This window comes from Struthio camelus, chromosome 17 (assembly GCF_040807025.1).
Source record: "Struthio camelus isolate bStrCam1 chromosome 17, bStrCam1.hap1, whole genome shotgun sequence".
NCBI classification, from domain to species: domain Eukaryota; kingdom Metazoa; phylum Chordata; class Aves; order Struthioniformes; family Struthionidae; genus Struthio; species Struthio camelus.
In genome coordinates, this window is record NC_090958.1 from 19,294,264 (window position 1) to 19,318,323 (window position 24,060).

Consider the following 24,060-nt stretch of genomic DNA (forward strand, 5'->3'; position numbering starts at 1 on the left):
GCCAGAGGCCAAAGCCGGGCGGCGATTTCTCCGTTCTTGCAGCATTTAGGTCGCGTTTGGGAGGGAGAAGAAGGGCTTCCCGTGTCCCGAGGCAGCCGAGGACGCCCGCGCCGGCAGCAGCAGGGCGCCGACGCCTCTCCGGAGCTCGTCTCGCCCCTCCGGCCCGCGGCCCCTCGCCGGGGGCAGCCGGCTCTTTCGGCGCCTTCCCCGCGGCGGCTCGCTGCCGGCTCCCGGCGCGCCGAGCGAGCTCGCTGGCAGGTGCCGGGCTTCGCCGCTCGCAAGCGCGGGGACCGGCAGCCCGGTGGTTTCGGCTGCTGCCGGCGGGCCGGTGACCTTCGCAGAGAAAGGGGGCGGAAGAAAATGTCTCCTTCTGAGATGCCGGAGAGCCAGGACAGAGCGGGCTCCGGGCTGCTGGCAGCTGGCTGCCGGCCCTGCCTGCGGCAGCGCGGCGAAGGTTTACTCCTGAGGTTACTTTTTGGCATTTGTCGCAAAATATTCGTCGTGCTTGCCATGGATGAAAAATAAGATCTGCGCCGTCTTACCTTGCAGAGGAGCCAAGGAGCCGAGCAGAGGGAGGGGAGCCCGGGAGCTGAGCTGCGCCCGGCGGCCCGCGTGCGCCGTGCCTGGCGCTGGCCGGGCCGGCGCCGGGCCCCCCGGCCCGGCCGCGGGCAGCCAGAGACCTTGCCCGAGCGATACAGATACGTACATCTCCATACGTCTGTATGTCCCTGCCGGGGAGCGTGACGCCTCCGGCTGACGGCGCCCGGAAAGGAAAGCCACACGTTGCGGTGGCGCTGGCGCGGCCGGGTCCCGGGCCGGTCCCGGGCCGCTGGGCCGCGGCGAGCGTTTCGAACGAGCCGAGCCGGGCGGCGAGAGCGCCGGGGCCGGCTTGGGTCGCCGCTCTTAACCCTGCCGCCTTCTCCCTAGCAGCTGGGCTTTTCCAGCGCCCGTTGCGCCTCCGAGCGCGGCCGGGACGGCGTGTGCCGCGCGGCCGCCTGTGATTGCTGCCTGTTGTCAGCTGGTGCCGCCTGACACCAGCCCGGGTTTCGTCAGCCGCCTGATGAGCGCTGGTTTCTTCTCCGCCTTCAGTAGGGATGTTTTCGTGTAGCTCGTTTCCCCTTCTTTCCTCGGCCGCGTCCTGCGCCCGTCGGCGCTGCGGCCGGCCCGCCTCTCGGGCGGCGGGCGTTCTGCGAGGAGTTTCCCGCGCGGCGCCCGGCAGGGCTCGAGCGACCCCCCCCCCCCCATCCAGAAACGAAGATTTAGTCTATGTCGCCGTATTGTTGGGGTCTAGGATTTAAATCTGTGTCTCGCACCGAGTTTGGTGGCCAATTTGCTAAAGTAAAAAGTTGTTTAGCTGGAGGCGTAATCTTATAAGCCTGTGCTGCCATTATAATGGCTTCTCATTCCCGCCAGGCCTTCCAATAATGCTTTGAGCAGAGGCTTGGAGTAATATAAAAAGCCATAGGATTATTACTGCGGGCGATGCATTTTCCATTTACAGTAATAAAATACTGAAGAAACAAAACAATTTAAAATTCCAATAAAATTCAAAACAAATCTTTGGCTGCTGAGCAGATTCAATTATTTAGCTGTTATTGAGTGCAGGCTGGAAAAATGGAGCAGGTCAGGAAGGGAGGGGGGATCCAGAGCTGATTGTTGGTCGTCGTTATCCGGTGAAAAAGCGAGCGGCGGAGGGCGATTGCCCCTGGCCGGCGGGAGCGCCTTCTGGGAGAAGCGGTTATTGATGGATGTGACCAGAGCTGCGCTGTGCCTCCCCCTCGCCAGCTCCCCTCGGCCGGCCGCGGCGCGGTTCGGCCGCTCGCAGCGGCTCCGGCGAGGCCGAGCTGCCCTGCGCCGGCGGCGCGTGCGTGTCACGGCAGCGCGGCCCGGGGCGAGGAGCCCGGCTCAGCCCCGCGCCACCGCGCGGGTGAGCGGTGCAGGCACGCTGTGCCGTGCCGCGCTGCACCAGGCTGCGCTGCGCCGTGCTGTGCCGCGCCGTGCCGCATCCTGCTGCGCCGTGCCGCGCTGCACCAGGCTGTGCCGCACCGTGCTGTGCTGCGCCATGCCACATCCTGCTGCGCTGCACCGTGCTGCGCTGCACCAGGCTGTGCCTCACCGTGCTGTGCCGTGCTGTGCCGCATGCTGCTGCGCCGCGCCGTGCTGCACCAGGCTGTGCCGCACTATGCTGTGCTGTGCTGTGCCGCATCCTGCTGTGCCGCACTGCGCCGCGCTGCACCAGGCTGTGCTGTGCCGTGCTGTGCCATGCTGCACCAGGCCACGCTGCGCTATGCTGCACCATGACGTGCTGTGCCAGGCCGTGCTGCACTATGCCGTGGTGTGCCGTGCCGTGCCGCACCAGGCCATGCTGCGCTGTGTTGTGTTGCACCATGCCATGCCGTGCCGCGCTGTGCTGTACTGCACCAGGCCATGCTGCACCATGCCACGCTATGCCATGCCATGCTGCACCGTGCCGTGCCGTGCCGTGCTGTGCTGTGCCATGCCATGCTGCACCATGCCGTGCCGTGCCGCGCTGTGCCGTGCTGCACCAGGCCATGCTGCACCATGCCACGCTATGCCATGCCATGCTGCACCATGCCGTGCCGTGCTGTGCTGTACTGCACCAGGCCATGCTGCACCATGCCACGCTATGCCATGCCATGCTGCACCGTGCCATGCTGTGCCGTGCTGCACTGAGCTGTGCTGCACTGTGCCGTGCCGTGCTGCACCATGCCACGCCATGCTGCACCATGCCGTGCCGCACCAGGCCATGCTGCGCTGTGCTGCACCATGCCGTGCCGTGCCGCGCTGTGCCGTGCTGCACCAGGCCATGCTTGCAGGAAGCAAACTTCGCCCTCTTCTCCGCTGCTCCGTGCGACCGCAGGCGTTGCTGGCGGCAGGACTCGAAGCCGGCACCGCGGCTCGGGGGCGGCAGGGGCTCGCCGAGCTCTGCTGCGCGCGGGGCCCTCCTCGCTGCCCTGGCGCAGCCGCGGCGCAGACGGGGCTGTAAACTCGAAGGGCAGCAAAGGGCGGAGGGAGCCGTCGCCTCGGCTCCTGCCGGGCCCCGTCCGTGCCCGGCGCGGGCTCCCCGCGCGCCGGCGCCGCGCCGCCGATGACAGCTCGCGCTTAGAGGAGGGGGAAGCCGGGCGGGTAGCGGCGTGCCAGGCAGGCTGTCTGCGCGTGACGGCTGACGGCGGCGCTGCGGCAGAGTTTGCCTCTCGCAGTAATTACAGCCCGTTAGAAAGCAGTAATTACTCGGGAGAGGGGGAGCCGCTCGGCAGCCGAGCGCCAGGAGCCTCTTGGAAATTGGGAGCTCTGTAATTTTCCCGGTGGGGGTTTGGTGCGTCACCCTGAGAGGTGACAACACACTGGATCTGCGGCTTGTCGCGTCGCAGGCAGCCGGCGCGAGGACGGCGGCGGGGCGGCGCGGCCGGCGGCGTCCGCCGCCCCGTCGGTTCGCCCGGGACGGAGCGTCTGCCTCCCTCCGCGGAGCGGGTTCATTAGGGATGCTGCAAGCGTCGCCAGCTAATTAGCGTCACGTTAATTGAGCATTCACCGTGCCGCCACCTCCAAGGACGGCGGCGCCGGCATGAAGGGGAATGCAGATGCGCGCGCCGGAGCGGCGGGCGGCCCCCGGCCCGGCCTGCCGCCGGCGTGCCCCCCGCAGCCCCCTTCGCCGCGCCGGCGCCCGCTCCCGGCCCACGCACCGTCCGTCGCCTGCCTCCCAGCCGCTGCATTAAACCCTACTCAAAGGCCCTGCTTTTAATTGGCTTAATATACTCGTTAATAGCAATGTCTATTTAAGACACCTGTAAAAAGCCCATAACATTAACTTAATGGGAGAAATAGCTGGTGAAGTCGCTGCCGTTCTGCCTTCCGAATCACCGATGCGCCGCGGCGGTGGGGAGGAGCGGGCAGAGCGGCGGCTGCCCGCCGGTGCGCTCCTCGCGCACACGTGCTCCCCGTGCACACGCGTGCTCCCCGTGCACGGACGTGTTCCCCGCGCACACGTGCTCCCGTGCACGGACGTGTTCCCTGCACACAGATGTGCTCCCCGTGCACGGACGTGTTCCCCGTGCACACGTGCTCCCATGCACAGACGTGTTCCCCACGCACACGTGCTCCCTGTGCACAGATGTGTTCCCCGCGCACACGTGCTCCCTGTGCACGGACGTGTTCCCCGCGCACACGTGCTCCCGTGCACGGATGTGTTCCCCACGCACACGTGCTCCCCGTGCACAGACATGCTCCCTGCCCACACGTGCTCTCCGCACACAGACATGCTCCCTGCACACATGTGCTCCCCATACATGGACGTGCACCCTGCACACGTGTTCCCCATGCACAGACGTGCTCCCTGCACACACATGCTTTCTGTGCCCAGACATGCTCCTGCACACACATGCTTCCCCCACACACGTGCTTCCCATGTGCTCCCCGTGCACGGACGTGCTCCCTGTGCTCACATGCTCCCCGCACACACGTGCTCCCCGTGCACAGTCATGCTCCCCGCGCACACGTGCTCCCCGCACGCTCGGATGCGCTCCCCGCGCATACAGACGTGCTCCTCGCATGCACGGACACGCTCCCCCTGCACACTTACGCGCTCCCCGTGTGCACGGACACGCTCCCCGCCTGGGGCTGGCTTGGCACGAAAATCCTCCCCCTGCAACTGCCACCGGCTGGCCTGAAGCGCTGGCTTTGCCGGGGCGCCCGGCGTTGGGGGGGCGCCCAGGGTGCAGCACGGCGCCGACGCCGCTGGCGCCAGGCGCCCCAGCCTGCCCCGCGCGGCCAGCGCGCTCGGCAGCTGCGTCGAAGCATCTCGCCGGCCTCCGAAAGCGGGGCCGAAAGGCTGCCGCGCTGCCCCCATGCGGGTCCCCTCTGCGGGGACGCTCAGCACCCAATTTATTCCCTCTATTAGATAGATTTTGTAGATTTAATCATTTTCCCAGTTGGTGGCTCATTGGATACTCGAGATAAACTCCAAATGAAAGCATAATGGCTACGACAAATGAGTTTTCTCACCGGAATGGCGGAAACTTGCTTGGGAAAGAGTTTGAAAGGAACAAAAATATATACATATATAATTTTTTTTTCCCCGCAGTGGCTTTTGCTGACTACAGTAGGTTACCACAGTTAATTTCACCAGTTTTGTTCGTCTGTAAAATTGCATAAAAGTGACATTTTTGTGCTCATTATAGGAACCGCTGATTTATAGCTAGTAAATGGAAAGCGTTCCCGTTTTTGGTGAGGTTCTCGTAGCAGCGCAAAGCACCCATGAAATTGCTTGTATAATGTAGTTTAAATCCAATCTCAGAGAAAGATTCCCCCGTTGGGTAAAGTGACATTTCCATTCTCCACACTGAGTTTATTTTAGGCCACTTAGAAGTGACTTTATAAGAGAAAGGGGGCAGCTCGGCGCTGCGACCTCATTGCCGCGGAGCTCGGGCGCGCGGCCGTGCCTCGCGGGAGCCCTGCGCGGCGCCGGCGGCCGCCCGGCCGGCGAGCAGCCCAGCGAGCCTGTGCCACCCTCCGCGGCGTGCGGGGCCCCGCTGCGTGCCCTGTGCGCGGGGCCGAGGGGCAGCGGGAGCGCAGTGCGGTGCGCGAAGGGTGCCAGCACGCGAGTTTGCACTGGCGTGCTGGTTTGCACTGGTGCATGGGTTTGCACCAGTGCATGCATTTGCACCGGCGTGTGGGTTTGCACTGGTGCACAGGCTTGCACTGGCGCACAGGTGTGCACTGGTGCATGGGTTTGCACCTTGCACCAGTGCTCAGGCTTGCTTCGGGGTGTGTGTGGGGGGGGGGGGTGGCAGGCAGCTTTGCACCAGTGTGCACGTTTGCACCAGCGCACTGGTTTGCACCTTGCAGCAGTGCTCAGGTTTGCACCGGGGCGCAGGGCATGCCGGCCCTGCTCCCCTCCGCGGCATGCTGCCGGGTCTCTGCCGGCGGCGTTGGCCTCACGCTGCGCTTTCTTCCCGCAGGCGAGACGGCGGCATCCATGCATTCCCCGCGCTACCCCAGCCCCGCCGAGCTGGACGCCTATGCACAGAAAGTGGCTCACAGCCCGCTGACCATCAAGATCTTTCCCACCAACATCAGGGTCCCACAGCACAAGCACCTTAACCGGACGGTCAATGGGTACGACACCACGGGGCAGCGCTACAGCCCCTACCCCGTGCACGCCAGCGGCTACCAGGGCCTGCTGGCCATCGTCAAAGCCTCCAGCAAAAGCGTCGTGAAGAACTCGGAGGGGAAGCGGACTAAGCTGTCGCCCGCCCAGGTCGGCGTCGCTCCCTACCCAGCGTCAAGCACTTTAGCTCAAGGTCCCTCTTGCGCGGGGCAGCTGAACTACCACGGCAGCCAGAAGGCCCTGGAGGGCCCCGCGCCCCCCAACGTGACGGTGGCCACCTCGGTGATCCCGCTCGCGGGCCGGAGCCTGGCCCTGCCGCCCTCCAACCTGCCCTCCATCCAGAGCATCATCTACCAGCTCAATCAGCAGTGCCAGGCGCCGGGCTCGCAGCCGGGCTGCCCGGCCGTCGTGGTGGCCAACCCCAGCCCGGCCAAGCACGGCGCCGCCGGCGCCTTCGCCGGCGTGGCCTACGCCGGCGCCGTGCTGCCGGACTGCCGCAAGGGAGCCGACCTGGCCCTGGCCTCCAACCCGGCCGTGGCCCTGGGGCCCAAGGCCGGCGGCTACCCCGACGGCGTGGATTACCTGCTCTGGCAGCAGAAGCAGCAGCACCTGCGAATGTACAGCGGGGGCAGCGGCGGCGGCGGGGCCCTCAGCAAGTCCCCGGAGACGTGCGCGGGCGTCTCGCGGCCCTACGCCCTGGGCGGCGCGGCGGAGAAGGTCAGCTCGTCCCCCTTGAACTGCATGCACGGCAACTTCGCCGTGGGCCAGTACTTTGCGCCGCCGTGGAACAGCATCCTGGTGACCCCCAACAGCGACTGTTACAACCCGGCGCAGGAGGTGGGCGCCGGGCCGCGGGAGCCGGGCGCCCACCCCGCCGACGGGCTGCCCAGCCTGCCCAGCAAGACGCTCTGCAACACCTCCATCCTCAGCAGCAGCCTCCAGTCGCTGGAGTATCTCATCAACGACATCCACCCGCCCTGCATCAAGGAGCAGATGCTGGGCAAGGGCTACGAGACAGTGTCTGTGCCAAGGCTCTTGGATCACCAGCACGCGCACATCCGCCTGCCCGTCTACAGATAAGGGCCTGCTGCTGCTTTTCCCGAATCCAGGGCGACGGCGAGGACTCGGGCGACCTCGGGTCTCCCCGCCGGCGCCGCGGCGGGACGCGGCGGCGGGAGCGAGGGCAGGGTGACGGGGGGGGCGGGTGGTGGGGGGACGGGGTTGGCTACCCAAAGGGGTCCCGGGGCCCCGGAGATCCCGGCGTTGAAGGGGAGGGGGGGGGCCGTCGCGCTGCATACGCCCGAAGCCCGCCGGGAGCCGCGGATGAAGGAATGCTTGTTCATATAGCTCAGAAACCATTTTATTTCCACGAATGTGAACAGGGAATCGCTACGAGTTGCTGCTATCCAGGGAGAGCGGGCCGCGCTCCGGGCGCGGGGGCCGGCGCCGGACCCCCGGCCCTGGCGCCGGCCGGCGAGAGCTAATGCCTAAACCTTTAGTTGAAGAAGTCCGTAACTTGCACTGCTTTGATTAAAGCTAAGACTTGGGGACGGTCTGGAGGCTATTTAAGAAAAACACTTGAAAACTTGAACAGATTTTTTTTTTGTTTGTTTGTTTGTTTGTTTGTTTTTAGTCGCCTAGACTGTGCGTTTTGTGTGTTGGCTGCTACCGAGCGTGTCCCCCGCCCCGGCCCCCCCGGCGCTTGCCCCAAATCGCCGGGTTTCGACGCTTTCGGGGGCGAAGGGCCCCGGCCGGGCAGCCCCGGCGCCGCCGGCCCGGCGACCTGCTGAATTGCGGCGTTCCCGAGGCTGTTTCTTCCCTTTTTTTTTTTTTTCCCCTTTTTTCTTTTTTTTCCCCCCAACTGTCAGTTATACCTTTGTTCTGTTTGAGAGGCGACTCGCGGGTGCCGCGGTGGCCAGTCCCGCTGGATGACGCCCGTAGCCCTTGTACCAGGCTGTAATTTGCAGACTTCCTTTTCTTTCTCCCTCTCCCTCTCGCTTTTTTTTTTTTTTTTTAAACAGTTCAAAAATTATCATTATGGTCCGTTATTCAGTACGTGTAATTATGTGTTTTAATAGATTTATTCATTTTAAAAAGGCTCTGCATCACGGAAGATACAAAGTGTTTTGGTGTTTAAAGGAAACATAAAACCCGCCCTGCCCCAACGAAGCCCAAGGTGATTGTGCTCAGCAGAGAGGTACTGTATCCCTCAAAGGCCTGTTCAAGCACTAAGTGCATTTACAAATCTCTGAGAATGTTTTTTTTTATACTAAAATTGACCATTATATTCTACTGTGAGAAGTGCTGTCTGCACTATATTGTTTTAAAAATGAGAGAAAAACGACGGAAAAAAACAAAAAAACAAAAAAAAAACCAAAAAAAACGAAACACAAAACCTGCAAGCTGCGTGTCCGGGTGTTGTTTTTCCCAAAGTAAAACCAGGCTGTCACCGGATGTGGGCTCCGCATTTTGTTTGCTTGCTGTGGCCTCCCGCGTGCCGCCCCACGCCCTCGGGGCCGCGGGAGGCGGCGGCGCTCGGCCCCCGGGCCCCGCGCCGCGCCAGCAGCATCCCGCCGCCGCCGGCTGACCCGAACAGCAGCCCGGGCCGCGGGAGGCGCGGGGCCGAGCCCGGGGCGGCGAGCGCGTTTGCAGGACATGCTGCAAAAAGACGGGGGTGGAGGGCCGTGCTGAGCCCCCGCTGAATCGGGGAATCACAGAGTCACAGGAGGGCTGAGGTGGGCAGGGACCCCTGGAGATCATCCAGTCCGGCAGGGTCACCTGGAGCACGTTGCCCAGGAGCGCGTCCAGGTGGGGTTTGAGTATCTCCAGCGAAGGAGACTCCACCACCTCTCTGGGCAACCCGTGCCAGGGCTCCGCCACCCTCCCAGGCAAGGAGTTTTTCCTCCTGTTGAGCTGGACCTTCCTCTGCTGCAGTTTGTGCCCGTTGCCTCTTGTCCTGTCACTGGGCACCACCGAGAAGAGTCTGGCCCCGTCCTCTCGACAACCCCCTTCAGCTACTTGTGGACATGGATGAGGTCCCCTCTCAGTCCGCTCTTCTCCAGGCTCAGCAGGCCCAGCTCTCGCAGCCTGTCCTCGTAGGAGAGGTGCTCCGGTCCCCTCATCATCTTGGTAGCCCTCCGCTGGACTCTCTCCAGGAGCGCCATGTCTCTCTTGCACTGGGGAGCCCAGCACTGGACCCAGTACTGGAGATGTGGCCTCCCCAGGGCTGAGCAGAGGGGCAGGATCGCCTCCCTCCACCTGCTGGCAACACTCTGCCTCATGCACCCCCAGGAGACCATTGGCCTCCTTGGCCACAAGGGCACACTGCTGGCTCACGGTCACCTTGTTGTCCAACACGTTAACCACGCCGCGGCCCTCGAGCCGCCGCAGGGCTGAGCAGCCCGTGCCACGCGCCCAGAAAAGGGCAGCGCTGCTGTAGCGGGGTGGCTGGAGCGAGCGGGCAAGTGGCATAGCAGCAGGCAGACGTCAGTACGGATTTCTCTGGAAGACGCGGGAAGCGATGCTGCGGGTGGGTGTGCGCGGGTGGGCAGGTGCCTGCACGTAGACGCAGCAGCATGCACAGGCGCGCACACGGCTGTGCATGCGTGCACACGCACGAATGCATGGGGCGCACGCGGCTGGATGGGCGGTGGGTGCTCGCGCGCAGACGGGCGCACCTCCGAGCATCGCCCGCGGCGGCTGCCAACCGGCTCCGCTGGCCCCCGCGCTTTCCGGCTTGCTTTCCCCCCGGAAATCCGGCTGGAGCGGCGCAAGGAGCCTCGCCGCGGGAACTTTGCTCCGTTACCGGTTTCCCCTCAAAAGAGGACTCCGTTAAAGCCGCCTCCATCATATTAACCACATCGCTAGGAATGAGGGCAAGCGGCTGTGAGGGACGGCTCGGTCCATCTTGCCCGTCCCCAAGCCATTGCGTTTCACGAGGAGGTGCGCGGCGCTTGTCTTGGCGGAGGACGTCACTGTGCGCGGGCAGGTCGCAAACGCAGCATGCGAAAAAATAAATGCGCTCCTCCTTAGCGGGTGCCTGCCGCTATCGAGTAGTCGTTTCACGCCGGCGGCGGCGGGCGCCCGAGCGGGTCAGGCCTTGCTCTAAAAATAAATTCGCTCCCGCGCGCCGCGCTGGGGATGACGAGCGCTTTCCTCTTCCCTCGGCCGGCTTTGTCGGGGCGGCGGCGTCCTCGGGCGCCCCGGGAGCGGGACGGTCCCCGCCGGGGGCCGGGCCCCCGCCGCAGCCCCGCGCGTGCCGTGATTCGCGGCCGCAAGCCCGTCTTCCAGAAACACCTACGGGCTGCGTCTCGGCGTGCACGGCTGCAGCCAGCTCCACGCGCGGCAGGACGGCGAGGGGCGGCCGGAGCCGCGCTGCCGCCGGCCGGCTCCCCGGGGCGCTGGGGATGGCGCCCCGGAAAGGCCCTGCCGCGGCCCCGGAAAGGGCAAAATCGAGCCAGAAAAGGGGCATTTCTGCCTCTCCCCGCGCGGCGCGGCCGTCTCCATCCCCGGGGCGCTCCGGGGCCCCGCTGCACCGCGGGAGCCCGGCTCCAGGCAGGGGGGCAAGGGAACAGCTCCCGAGCGCCGGCCCGGCCCCCCGCAGCGGGCGAGCTGCGTCCGGCTCCGGCTGCGGCTCCGTGCCCAGCATCAGTCCCCGGGGCTGTTTGCAGCGCCTGGCCCCGCTCCGGGAGGCCCTCGGGATGCACCCGCCTCCGGCGCGCCAGCACAGACGGACGGATGGACAGACGGCTCCTCAACGCACCGAGCTGCCATGCCAGCAGCTGAGCAGACAAAGCCTCGCTACGCGGCTGCAGCATCGCCACGGGGCGAGCGGGATGCCCCTCGCAGCCCCCCGGTGCGCTGAGGCCGCACAGCACTCGCTGCACCGCCGGGCTCGCCGCCGGCCTGGGAGGCAGCGGGGCCGCACGAGCACGGCCCGGCTCCCAGCTCGCTGCTGGAGGCACCGGGCTCCAGCGGGTCGGCCCGGCCCCGGGCAAAGCCGCAGCACGGCAGCAACGGGCTGGGCGGCCTCAGGGAGCCAGAGCGGGGTCCGGGATGGCCCGGCCGGCCAGGCCTGGCCCCGCCGCCGTCGTCGGAGCCCGGCGCTTGCTTCGCTTCCCGGCCCCGCAGGGCTGCAGCCGGGCACGGCGCAGTGTGTGGTGCCCTCCAGTGGAGCACGGTCCCCAGCGACGCCGCAGCCGCGCACGGCGCACAGCCCTGCACGGCGCTCGCGCACCGCAGCCGCGCACCGCTGCAGGGCACGCGCGGCGGCCACGCACGGCGCACAGCCCTGCACGGTGCTCGCGCACCGCGGCCGCGCACCGCTGCAAGACACGCACCGCGGCCGCGCACGGCGCACAGCCCTGCATGGCGCTCGCGCACCGCTGCAGGCCATGCACTGCAGCCCTGCCCCGCAGCCCGGCGCCCGGCCGTGCCCTGCAGCCGGAAGCACCAGCCAGGCACCGACACGGTGCTCTGCAGTGCGCGGCAGGGGCCGTGCCCTGCCAGCAGCCGGGGTCCCCGTCTCCCTGCAGAGCAGGCGATGCTGGGTGCTGCAGCCAGCCAGGACCCCTGCCGCGGCACGGGGCAGCCCGGCGCAGCTCGGCGGGCACACGGGGGCCTGGGGGCCTCCAGCCCGCTCCGGGCCGGTGCTGGGCCCTGCCCCGCTGGCTGCAGGCGGAGCAGCCGGGCTGCCGGCATGGCCTGCTGTGGCGCGGTGCAGCACGGGCATGGCGTGGTGCAGCACGGCACAGCTCAGGATGGCGCAGTGCAGCACGGCATGGCACAGCATGGCGCAGCACGGGCACGCGCCCCGCCGCGACGGGCTCCTGGCTGCAGGCCGCCAGTGACGCCAGGAGGCGGAGGCTGCAGGTCTGCCTTTATTACTAAATAAATAGTCGTATAAACCTTGTGCAAAAATGTGTGGGGAGCACCACGGGCCTTGAGGCGTGCAGGGCACGGCACGGCATGGCTGCCCGCCTGCCCGCCCGCCCGCCCGCCCGCCCGCGGCCGCGCTGCCCGGCCCGGCCCCGCTGCACCCGCAGCTGCACCCGCAGCGCCGGCGCTAGAGCCGGGAGCCGGCGGCCGGGCCGGGCCGGCGGTCGCGCGCCTCGGCCGTCCTGCCGGCGCTGCCCAGCGGCACCACCACCTCGTCCGGCTGCGCGCCCTTGGTCAGCTCCACCACGCGAGGCACCACCGTGGACCAGCGATCTGCGGGGCGGCAGCGGGCTCAGGGCGCCCCCCCCGGGCAGCCCGCCGGCGGCACGGGCGGCCGAGGCGGCCCAGCGTGCTGCCGGGGCCCCGCGCGGCGGCCCGGCGCGGCGCTCACCTCTGCGCAGGCGGCCCACGGTGTGGGAGAAGCCGTAGTACTGGTACGTGTCGCTCTTGCCCGGGTCCTCGCTGATGATGCCCAGGTTCTGGTTCCAGTGGGACCAGTTCACCTCGTCCACCCTGCGGGAGCGAGCGCGCCCGGAGGAGGCGGCCCGGCGGCCGGGACAGGGCGGCAGCCTGCCCGCGCGGCGGGGACGCTGCCCGGGGCAAGGGTGCGCCTGCGGCCCCGCGGCCCCACGGCCCCATCCCCAGGTCCCCAGGCCCCACGCCTGTGTCCCCACGCCTGCATCCCTGCGTCCCCGCACCAGCATCCCACCTGCGTCCCCACGCCTGCGCCCCTGCGTCCCCGTGTCCCCACGCCTGCATCCCTGCGTCCCCGCACCAGCATCCCACCTGCGTCCCCACGCCTGCGCCCCTGTGTCCCCGTGTCCCCACGCCTGCATCCCTGCGTCCCCACGCCTGCACCCCTGCGTCCCCACGTCCCCACACCTGCATCCCTGCGTCCCCGCACCAGCATCCCACCTGCGTCCCCACGCCTGCGCCCCTGTGTCCCCACGTCCCCACACCTGCATCTCTGCATCCCCGCACCAGCATCCCATCTGCGTCCCCACGCCCGCGCCCCTGTGTCCCCGCGTCCCCACACCTGCATCCCTGCGTCCCCATGCCTGCACCCCTGCGTCCCCACGTCCCCACGCCTGCATCCCCGCGTCCCCACACCAGCATCCCACCTGCGTCCCCACGCCTGCGCCCCTGTGTCCCCACGTCCCCACACCTGCATCTCTGCATCCCCGCACCAGCATCCCATCTGCGTCCCCACGCCCGCGCCCCTGTGTCCCCGCGTCCCCACACCTGCATCCCTGCGTCCCCATGCCTGCACCCCTGCGTCCCCACGTCCCCACGCCTGCATCCCCGCGTCCCCACACCAGCATCCCACCTGCGTCCCCACGCCTGCGCCCCTGTGTCCCCACGTCCCCACATCTGCATCCCCACGTCCCCACACCAGCATCCCACCTGCATCCTCACATCTGTGCTCCTGCGTCCCCATGTCCCCACGCCTGCATGCCCGCGTCTCCACACCAGCATCCCACCTGCATCCCCACGCCTGCGCCCCTGCGTCCCCATGCCTGCATCCCACCTGCATCCCCATGCCTCTGTCTCACCTACAGCCCCATGTCCCCATCCCCATGTCCCCACGCCTCCATTCCTGCATCCCCACACCTGCATCCCACCTGCATCACCAAATCCCCACGCCTCCATGCCTGCGTCCCCACGCCTGTGTCCCGCCTGTGTCCCCTCATCCCCACATCCCCATCCCCAGGTCTGCACACCTGCGTCCCTACACCTGTATCCCCATGTCCCCACGCCTGCATCCCTGCATCCCCACGCCTGCATCCCTGTGTCCCCATCCCTGTGTCCCCACACCTGCATCCCCGCGTCCCCGCCGGCCCACGCCACCCACACCCTGCCCCAAGGCAAGCGGCGGTGAGCCCCGCGCGGGAGCGACCCAGGCGATAGCACCTGGCTCCACGTTAGTACAAACTACCCGGCTCTAATGAGGCCTAATGGAGAATCCCTGCCGGATACTCCACGAAACTCGCCAGAATTGGTAGCGCGGATCCGTCCTTCACGTTTACGAGGAGCCTTAAACACCATCTGCTGCCCCTGCTGTGCGCCCAGCCGGCCACGCAGCTTGGCGAACGCGCAAACGGGCACGGGGGCTGCTGCGCCCACCGCTGCCGCCGGAGAGCTGCCCGGCCCCGGCCCCGGCCCCAGCCCCGGCCGGCACCTCCTGGCCGGGCACGGCCGCCGCGGCTGCCGGGCGGGCTGTCCGGCCTGCCGGGGTGCCGCCTTTACCTGAAGCACCAGCGGCGGTCGGGGGCCCCGTCCGTGCCCTTCCCCACGGTGACCATCTCCCCGGAGCGGAAGGCTTTCCGCAGGAACACCGGGAAGGAGCGCTCGATGTCCAGGATGGTCGTGGCCCACTGCCGGGGACAGCAGGGACCCCTCAGCCATTGGGTCTGGAGGCAAGGCTGGAGCCCACCGTGGGCATTGCCACCTCCCTTGGCATTGCCAGCCCCACGGGCACGGCCAGCCCCACAGCTCCCCCCTGCTCAGCAGCTCCCCGAGGCCTACCTGCAGCTTCCAGATGTGCTTGCTCTCCTTGGACACTTGGCCCACGGTCTCTCCCATGAGGGCGATGAGCATGTTGAGGAGGAGGACGAAGGTGAGGATGATGTAGGTGACGAGCAAGATGATGAAGACGCCAGGGTACTTGGCGCTCTCGAGCATCTCCAGATCGCCCATGCCAATGGTGAGCTTGAAGAGGTCCAGCAGGAAGGTGCTGAAGGTCTGGCTGTCCCGGCATGAGGGGTAGGTGGGCACCGTGCAGTTGGACGGCTCCTCGTCGCAGGACTCGGCACTGGGACACGGGTTCAGGAGAGATACCAGAGCTGGATAGGGAGAAGCAGAGGGACAGCGAGTCCGGTGGGGCCGTGGGAGGCCACGTCCCAGCGAGCCTGGGCGCAGGTGGGAAAGCCTGGGCCCCAGCTCCGGAGCTGGGCAGGACCTCCCTCCACCTGTTAGGGTGCTGCTCCGCAGGGCTCGTCCTTCCCTGTGCCCCCGTTTCCAGCGGCGAGAGGAGAGCCCTCCCGCACTCGCTGGCCCCGGCCCCCTGTGCCCGGCTGGCGCCTACCTGACGCGTAGCCGATCATGAAGAGCAAGTAGACCAGGAGGAAGCGGAAAAGGTCTTTGAAGAGGATCTGGAAGTGATGGAGATGGAGGTGAGCTGTGCTGGCCTGCAGCAGGGGCCACCGCGGGGACCGGCCCCTGGAGGTGCTGTGAGAGACCGGCCGGTCCCGGGGGACTGGTCAGTGCCCAGCTCCCACGCACAGCAGTCCTTCCCAGCGCAGTGCATCTCCGTGCATGATGGGGAGCCGAGAAAACCCCTTCCCTGGGGGTTGTCCAGGGACAAGACCATGAGGGACAAGAACTGGAGCCGCACCCAGAAGTTAAACGTCCCTCCAGAAGGCAAAGGATCCTCCTTTTGGCCCCACGTGCCTAACCAGGAGCAGGTCCTGCCCTGCAAGAAGACCCCTGTGGCCGCCTGACCTTCTGGATCATGATGCTGTAGGTGCCGGTGAGCTTGAGCCCCCTGGTGAAGTAGAGCGCGTTCATCCAGCCTAGGACCAGCGCAAAGACCATGACAGCCAGGTACGCCTCGATGCCGCCCAGGTAGAGCCCGGCCGTGATGATCACCAGCACTGAGTAGATGAAGCTGGAGGAGAGCATGGTGTGAACCCCAGCACGGGGACCAGCTGGCCTGTCCCCCGCCAGCAGGACGACTGCTGGCCCCTCGCAAGCCCCAGGGACGCACCAGCTCTCAGCAGACCCTTGGGCTTCTCTACTCACTAGAGCAGCTGGAAGGAGCCATCTATGAAGAAGGAGTTGATGCCCGGACACTTTTTCATGAACAGATCCTTGATCTGGGGGACAGAGGCAGAGGTTAGAGAGGAGCCGGGACGTGGGGGGAGCGAGTCGCGCGTGGCAGGGCTGGTCGCGGAGTCCAGAGCCCATCGCAATGCTGCAGGGCACCCTCGAGCCACGCCTGCGAGAGGACCCCCGTCCCCACCGCGGCACTGACGTTGGTGAAGAAGAACAGGACGCCGGTGAAGAGGGTGACGATCTCGCCCGCCAGGCGCAGGTAGTCGACGGTGGTGGTGTACGGATAGGGGGGCTGCGGGGAGAGGACAAGTCAGCAGCGTGGTGGGAGCCCCTCGGCACCCGCCGGCGCTCCCAGCCCCAGGGTCCCACGCTGAGCACCCTCATGCTGGGTCAAGCAGCTCTTCTCTGGAGCAGAAAGCACCATCCATGGCAGGCACAGGGCCGCGGGACTCACGGTGCCTTCCATGGGGCGGTAGTAGGCGATAAGGGTGAAGATGATCATGGCGCAGAGGTAGGAGACCACGCTGATGTAGAAGGAGACGGCCCCGAACTTGCGCCACTTGTCGCGCAGCAGCTCGTTGATGGGCTCCACGGCCAGCATCTCATGGCGGTTCTGCGGGGACGGCGGCAGGCGTCAGCGGGCACCGGGCGCTCCGCGGCCCCCGCCAGGCCCCGCTGGCCCCTCCGCACCTCGATCTTGCTGTTGTAGACCAGGATCTCCAGCACGGACACCTCCTCGCCGCAGGTGTCCAGCGAAGAGAGGTCGTAGAGCGAGGAGTAGACGGGGCCGTACGCCCAGTCCTTGAACTTCCGCGAGAGGTGCCGGGCGTCCTCGTCCGTGATCTCCCGCCGGATGATGTGCTGGAAAATCTGCGGTGGGGCAGGAGCGCTCAGCCGCGGCCGGGCCCCGCGCACCCCACGCGCCCCGCTCACGGCCGCCCCGCGGGACGCCCCGGGGTGCAGGGACGCAGCTGTGGAGGGCAGCCCCTGGCGCACCCCAGCTTTTGCATTTTTAAGTTGACCCATAAGCCGGCCAGGAGCACCGCCACGTCCTACCAATGGCTGGGGAGGTGGCATGGGCGACTGCCAGCTGGGGACATGCAGCGAGCGTGCCAGGGCTCAGCTGGGAGCCTGGCGGTGCGCTGGCTAGCAGGGACACAACCGGGGGGGAGGCCGGCCGGGGGGGCAGGGGAGCCCGTACCCCGATCTTGCCGGTCTTGGCAGCCATCATGAGCGGGGAGAGACCGTCGTTGTTGAGCAGGGCCTCGAGGTTGGTGTCGGGGAAGAGCTTGGCGCACTTGATGAGCAGCAGGTCGTACATCTTGGTGACGAACTTGGTGTTCTCGCGGGTGTTGTCGGCGATGGCGACCAGGGCGTGCAGCACGGTGTTGCCGCGGGAGTCCTGCCGCCGCAGGTCCGCCTGCTTGTGCCCGTTCTCCGCCAGGTAGTGCACGATGTGGGGCTGGTTGGTGCAGGCGGCCAGGGAGAGGGGCAGCTCGCCTGGGCGGCGGGCAGAGGCAGGCCGTGGCGGCGCCGCGGTGCCCTCGCTGCCCGGCGAGCCGCCCCGGGTGCACCGAGCTGCGCCGGGGCTCAGCGCTCGGCGGGGCCCCGACCGCTCCGCCGGCCCCCTTCCACCCGCTCCCTCCTCCAAGGGCCACCGCGCGCCGCCCCGGCCGCCGCCGGCTTTTGCTCCGGGCGCTGCCGGCCGCCTCCGCCGCGCACGGCCCCGCGCGTCGCTCACCGAAGTAGAAGTAGCCGCCCTCGTCCTTGGGCTGGAAGAAGCGGCCGCGGGCCTGGGCGTGCACGTCGGCCCCCTTCTCCACCAGCAGCTCCACGTAGTGCTTGCAGCGGCGCTCGATGGCGATGTGCAGGGCCGTCTGACCTGCGGCGGCGGTGGGGCGCCCCGTCAGCCCCCGGGGGCCGGCATCGCCGCCGCCGCCGTGCCCGCCGCGCCGCCCTACCTCGGTAGTAGACGTCGCGGAAGGGCGAGTTGATGAACTCGCGCGTGTTGCCCGTCTTCTCGGCGATGTCCAGCAGGACGGGGATGGTGTCGTTCCGGCCGCCGCTGAGGTTGAGCAGCGCCTTGGGCAGGCAGGTCTTCCCCGTGGAGGGCTCTGCGGGCGCGGGGCGCTCAGCGGGCGCCGGCCGCCCCCCGACCCGGCGCTCCGGGCTGCACCGGCGGCCCCCCGGCTCACCTCGAAACTCCTCGTCCGTCAGGCGCTTCTTGTGGGCCAGCAGGAAGGAGAGGAGCCCGTCGAGGCCGGCCGGGCAGCCGCGGGAGACGATGTCGAAGAGGATGGGCCGGTTGAAGACCTTGAGGACGGGCGGCGGGCTGGGGGCGGGCGCCTTGGAGCCCTGCGCCGGCTTCCTGCAAGGGGGGTGAGGGGAGGCCTGCTCCGTGCCTCAGTTTCCCACAGGTGCCGCTCGGTCCCTGCGGGCTCCCCCGGCAGCAGGACAACCCTGCCGGCCGGGTTGGCCAGCGCTCGGCGTTCCCGGCTGTGACGGGCCGCGGCGGGGACGTCCCAGCCCCGGCAGCGGCGGGACGGGGGCAGCTGCCTCCCAAGCTCCAGGCCGGACCACGTCAGCAGGAGACCCCCCCCCACACACCAACTTTCCGGCGGTCGCTCCGGCCGGCCCTGTCATTAGGCATCACCACCCCCGGGGGGAGCATCCCGGCGGGGCCGGCGCGACGCCCATGCCGGGTGACGGGCCCGGCAGGGCAGGGAGCCGCCGGCACAGAGCGGCATTGTGCGCCCGGCGGCGGGCGGCCCCCCCCCCCCCCCTCCCCGGCCCCGGCTCCGGTTTCCTGGCGCGGGCCGGAGGGTGGAGGCCCTCCTGAAAAAGCCCATTGATGGCAGCCGGGGCGGCGGTGCACAGAGCCTTCTTTCACCGGCCGGGGGCGGGGGGGGTCCATGCCGACCCCATCGCTCCGGCTCCCCGCCGCGGCGCCGTACTCACTCGGCCACCCGCCGGCGCCAGCGCCGCTGCTCGCTGGGGTGGTGGCGGTAGGTGCCGTAGTCGAAGAGGGAGTCCATGGGGGCCTTCTTGGGCGCGGGCACCACGGCCGACTCGTAGATGGTGGCCTCCAGCAGCTCCATGGGTTTGGGGGCGCCTTTCCGAAAGGCCCCCTGGAATTTCATGCGCAGGTTTGGCTTGCCGTCCCCGGCGCCGGCGGGGCCCCGGGCGGCCTCGGCGGGCGCCGGGCTCTCCTCGCTCTCGAAGAGGTTGGCCAGCGAGGAGAGCGGGAAGGAGTCGTTGGGCAGCGAGCCGTCGTCGCCCGGGCCGTCCCCGGCCTCGCGGGGCGGCGGGTCCTCGGCCTCGGCCATGCCGCGGCTCCGCGGGGCTCACCTGCGCGGCGGGGGGGGGGGCCGGAGTCAGCACCGCCGGGGAGCGCCCAGACACCCCCCCGCCGAGCCCCCCATCCCCTCCCGCCCGGCGGAGCATCGCCCCCGGATCGCTGCCGCCCCGAACCCCCGGCCGACCCCCGCGTACTGGGGGGGGCTGCGGCCGCCGCCGGACCCCCGCCGCCCCCAGAGCCGGCGGCGGAGCCCTGCTTTAAGCGAGGGCGCGAGCCCGGCGGCGGCGGTGGTGCCGCTGCGCGGCGGGCGGTCGGTGCCGGGGCAGCCGGGGACAGGGCGCAGAGCAGCCCCTGTGCGCGCCGATCCGCCGCCCGAGGAAGGAAAACATTGCCGGGATGCACCCTGCACCGGGCCGGGACCGCCGCGGGCAGCCGAGGGGCGGAAAGCCCACGCCGGGTCGGGCCGGGAGCGCGGAGGAGGAGGAAGAGGAGGAGGAGGAGGAGGGTTGCGGCGGCCACCAGCACCCGTGCCGGAGGGAGGGAACAAAGCGAGCCCAGGACCAAAGAAATTAAGGGTTTCGCTTGCGAAGAGGGAAATGAGACTTGAGGAAACGTGCGCCCCGAGCGCGGAGCGCCAAGCGCTGGCACAGCCGTGGGAAAGACGGAGCGCCCTGCCCGGCGGGAGGGCTCCGGAAGCGGCCGCGCCGGCGCCCTCCCGCCGGGAGAAGGGCCGGCCGCCCGAGCCGGCTTTGGGCCAGGCAGGGAGATCGGGAACCTCAGCTTCTCCCCAGCCCGGCTTCCCGTGAAAACCTGCCCGAGAAACACAGTAGGAACAGAAACCGAGAAGTCTGGGCTCGGTTCCCGTCCCCGAAGCAATACTCTCAGCCCTCGTGCTCAAACCCAGCCTCTGGGGTCAGGGACAGAAAAAGCAGCCGGGAAACATATCATTTTCTGCTCCGCTGCAGCTTTGTCCAACCAGCCAAAATGTGGGGCTTGCTTCTCGCGGGCCGGGCCGGGCCGGCGGCCGGATAACACGCTTCTAATTAGGCAGCGTGGTCATTACAGCGGCGCGGCTGCCAGCGGCCCCCGAAACCCTGCCGGCGAGCGGGGGCCTCGGCGGCCGTGCCCGCCGGCCGGCAGCCCGCGGGGAAGCGCCGGCGCCGGGGCGGCAGAGCCCCGGGAGACGCGGGGCAGTAGCGGAGCCGGGGCGACGGCCCCTCCGGGGGCCCTTCCAGGCAGCCGTCCCCTCTGCGAGCGATTCCCCGTGCACCTGCTAGCGCGGCGCCGAGCCCGGCCGGGCCGGGGGCTCTCGCTCGCCCCCCAGCCCGGGCCGCCGCACGCTCCCGCTCAGCCTGCTTGTGTTTAGCCAGCAGAGGAGAGAGGGGATTTCGGAGCCTGCCGACCCCCCCCACCCCAACCACAGGCTTTGCATGAGGGCGAAGCACCGAACTTCTCCCCGCTTGGTTGGAAATCCCAGCCCAAACCACAGGCAAAGCACAGCTTTAAAGAAAAGCTCCAAATATAGCCCAGACTGCGCAACGCGGCCGGAGCCCAGGGCAGGGCCAGGCGGCCGGGGCCAGCGGCCGCAAGAAGGGTCCTCAGCCGCTGGCGAGGCGGCGAGCAGGGACAGCGGGGGGCCGAGAGCCCGGCCACGGCGCAGACACGGCCCCGGAGACGTGCTGAGCCCCCCGTGCCTGCACGAAGGCCGAGAGCCCGGCCGGTCCCCCCGCGGCGCCTGGCTGTGAGCGCCGTCCCCGCTCATCGCGCCGTCCCCGCTCATCGCGCCGAGGAGGCGGCTGCAGCCGGCCGCCGGCAGGGAAGGGGCCAGCGCTGCAAGGGTCAACCCGAACACACAACATACCAGTGCGGATTTTACACCTCCGCGCTCCAGGCAACCTGATCTGCCCGGCATCGCTCCGGGAAGAGCCGGCGCTGGGGAGGGCCGGGCCGGGCATCGCCGCTGCAACGTCAGCGCCGCGACCCCCGGCCGGGGAACCCCCCGCAGGCCGAGGGGCGCCAGCTGCAGCCCTGCGCCCCTTGCAGCCAGCCGGGCCCCGCAGGGTGACGCCGCGCGGCTGGGACGCGGCGGCCGGCAGCGAGCAGGGAACGGGGGCTGAGCGGACCCAACCGGCGGCTCGGCCGCGCGGCGAGCTCGGGGCTGTCCCCTGCCCGTCACCGTGGGTCCGCGCCTGCCAAGCTGGTGCTGCAAATATTGGTGGTTTTTCTTGCTGCTGCCCCGCAGCACCCAGGCCAGCCCGGCCCGCGCCCAGGCGGCCCCGCCGACGGCTCCGGGGCAGCCCGGGGGACAGTCTGGCGGCGCCCGAGGAGGTCCTTCCTGCCGCTAAACCTCAGCGCTCGCCCCACGCAGCCCGGTGACGGGGCAAAAACGGGAAGACAGAGAGGCCGCGCTGCTCCTTCGCATCCCTGCCCGTTTTCCTGCCTTCCTTACGGCGCCGGGAGGGCAGCGGGCACGTGCAGCAGCAGGGCACCCAGGGGCTCCACCCTGGCTTTCCCGGGACGGACCGCCGGGGACGGGGCCACGCAGCCCCCCGGCAGGCCCACGGCTTTGGGGCTCCCGGTGTCCCGGCAGAGCCGGCGGGCCGCAGCCCCGCGCGACCACCCCGCGCATCCCCGCCGAGCCTGCGGCGCCGCCGAGCGCCTCCCGCGTCTCCTCTCCGCCCGGCTCCCCGCCGGCGCGCGCCAGCCGGGCAATCACCCGGCAGCAGGCAAAACGGAAACTGGCCCCCTGGTAGGAACACATCTGCTCGGGAGGCCCGGCGACGGGTTTGGTTTGGTCTGCTCCAAGCGGCAAAAAAAGCCCAGGGCAGGTCAGAACATCCCCGCCGGCTGCCATCCGGGGAGAGCAGCTCGGGACAGCCCCGGGCGCCTCGCGAGGGGTCAGCCCGGCTGTATTTACGCTACGTTGTCACCGTCACTCGGGAGAGCCGCGACCGCGCCAGGCAGGTGACGGCCCGGCCCCGGCGAGGCCAGGCAGGGCAGGCGCCGGCCGCCCTCCGGGCTGCTTGCGCAGCTGGAGCCGGCGGAGATGCAAAACGGAAGCGAGTGACAGAAGTGGAAAACACAGGTAGGGCGGTAAGGGCTAACGCTGGTGTCAGCGACGCAGAGAGGAAGTTTGCTTTGGAAATTATGGCATCGTTGACCCGTCCCATAAGCCCAGACGGTCCCATGGGCACAGCAGCTGCCTGGAAAGGTGTTGTCAATTGGGTTTTATTTGGCTTGTCATTTATTTGGGTTTTTATTTTTCAGATTTCCTCACCCCACGGAGTGAATGAGTCAACGTGCAGCTCACTTCTCTCCGAGGCTCGTGGCACAGCCGTGCTTACTTGCATCCAACATAAATCTCTGGCCTGCTCCCTGCCACAAGCGCTCCCACCGCTTCTCTGGCCTTTCCACGACGGTAGCTCCAACCGGGCCAGGTCTCGGCGGCCAGCTCCCCGGGGAGGCGCGAACGCCGGTGCCGGGAGCCGCCGGGACGCTTGGCCCGGGGCAGGCAGCGGTGGCGCGGACTCTCGCCACGTTAGGGCACCTCGAGCTGAGGGGCTCCAGGTAGGAGGGAATCAGTTAAACCGCAGCGTGTTCCCGGTCAGCCCTGCTGGAAACTCTCAGCCAGCATCAAAGCAGCCCCAGCTAGCTTCAGTTCCTTTCCAAAATAAACAGCCCTGACTGGGCCACATTCACCTGGGCGAGAGCGGCCATACATTAACTCCGCAGTTTAGCAAACGCGTTTCAAAACCCTGTTTGTTACACCTTCCCCCGGGCTCCCCCGGTGAACACACCCTGAAGCGGCATTTGGCACAAACACCGGCATCGCCTTACGGCGGCCCGCAAAGCCCGGGGCTGCGAGGAGCCCGCTCGCCCGTCCCCGTCCCGGCAGGATGGGCTCCAGCCCCGCCGCTGCGGAGCCCCTCGACTCCCAGCGCCGACGGGCCGGGTCCCGCTCCGGCGGGACCGACGGCACCCCGGGCAGAGCGCCCAACGGCAAGCGCTGGCCCCGCGGGAGAGCGCCCGAGGGAAGCCGGTTGCCCGGCCTCTCGGCCCGGCGCATCGCCCGCCCGCCCGCGCCTCGACGGAGAGGGTGCCCGGGCCCGGACGACCCCAGCGGGCGCATGCCGGCTGCCGCACGGCGGGCGGCGAAGGCAGCGGGGCAGAGCAGCTCCCGCCGGAGCGGGCGGGATGCAGGCAGGGATGCTCTGACCTGCGCGAGGGGTCCGCAGCAGCGGCGGGGCAGGCCTCAGCCCGCGTCCACGCAGCCTCCCCAGGCGCTTCGGGAGGACGGGGCGGTGAGACCCCCCCCTGCCCCGGCGGCCGGAGCAGGGCCCCCGCCGCAGCCCGGGGAGCCCGACCCCCGCCGTGCCCGGTTCGACCCGCAGCCCCGGCCTGAGCCCGCACTGCAGGGACCGAGTCCTGCCCCGGGGGGGGGGGGGGCTGTGCCCTGCCCCGACCCCCCCGACCCAGCGGGACCCCCCGGCCCCGGTGCGACCCCCCACCTCCCGGCCCGGCCCGGTCCCCCCCCCCCCCGTACCGCACACGTCCCGCGAAGGGTGCCGCCAGCCGGGCCGCTCCGGGCCGCTGCCCGCCGCGGTGCCCCGGGGGCGGCGCGTCCCGGCCCGGCCCGCCCCGTCCCGCCCCGGGGGCGGCCCGCGGGTTCCCACGCTCGCCGGGCGCCGCGGCCGCGCTCTCGCTCCCACGCGGGGCCGGGGGAGCCGGCGCTCGCTCACCGACGCCTCCGTGGCAGATGGCTTGCCGGTCTCCCTCCCGGCCAGCCGCCCCCCCGGACCCCCCGCGGCCGCCTGCATCGCGCCGGGGGGCCACGGCAAAGGCAGAAGAGCATCCACTAGACACC

The 24,060-nt window shown here is 68.9% G+C and overlaps 2 protein-coding genes across 5 annotated transcripts in view; one reads left to right on the forward strand and one right to left on the reverse strand.

Moving 5' to 3' along the window:
• FAM222A (family with sequence similarity 222 member A) overlaps positions 1-8,564 on the forward strand; it is a 33,164-nt gene extending 24,600 nt beyond the window's left edge. For all 3 annotated transcript variants that reach the window (XM_068911693.1, XM_068911694.1, XM_068911695.1), the window contains one exon: positions 5,979-8,564. In XM_068911693.1, the coding sequence (XP_068767794.1) occupies positions 5,979-7,207 (1,229 nt within the window). In that variant the 3' untranslated portion in view covers positions 7,208-8,564. The remainder of the gene's footprint in view (positions 1-5,978) is intronic.
• A 3,627-nt stretch (positions 8,565-12,191) lies between these two features.
• On the reverse strand, positions 12,192-23,783 carry TRPV4 (transient receptor potential cation channel subfamily V member 4). Of its 2 annotated transcripts, none has more exons than XM_068911678.1 (16): positions 23,740-23,783; positions 18,857-19,246; positions 18,094-18,266; positions 17,860-18,012; positions 17,640-17,780; positions 17,100-17,398; positions 16,589-16,768; positions 16,353-16,511; positions 16,098-16,190; positions 15,866-15,939; positions 15,566-15,731; positions 15,150-15,216; positions 14,591-14,907; positions 14,312-14,439; positions 12,456-12,577; positions 12,192-12,337 (listed from the first exon to the last, which is right to left on the reverse strand). In XM_068911678.1, the coding sequence occupies exons 2-16, from the start codon at positions 19,222-19,224 to the stop codon at positions 12,192-12,194; spliced, it is 2,586 nt and encodes an 861-aa protein (XP_068767779.1). In that variant the 5' UTR covers positions 19,225-19,246; positions 23,740-23,783. The 2 variants fall into 2 exon arrangements, with proteins under 2 accessions (XP_068767779.1, XP_068767780.1); XM_068911679.1 differs by lacking the exon at positions 23,740-23,783 and adding an exon at positions 22,474-22,828.
• Positions 23,784-24,060: the final 277 nt, after the last annotated feature.

Bases quoted from the DNA above. Each gene is read 5' to 3' on its own strand.
- TRPV4 (XM_068911678.1), bottom strand. From the start codon at position 19,224: ATGGCCGAGGCCGAGGACCCGCCGCCCCGCGAGGCCGGGGACGGCCCG. The intron at 15,940-16,097 runs GTCAGTGCCGCG...TCTGTCCCCCAG, and splicing joins TCCTGTTCTTCTTCACCAAC to ATCAAGGATCTGTTCATGAA. The intron at 12,338-12,455 runs GTGAGCGCCGCG...GCCGCCCCGCAG, and splicing joins CGTGGGCCGCCTGCGCAGAG to ATCGCTGGTCCACGGTGGTG.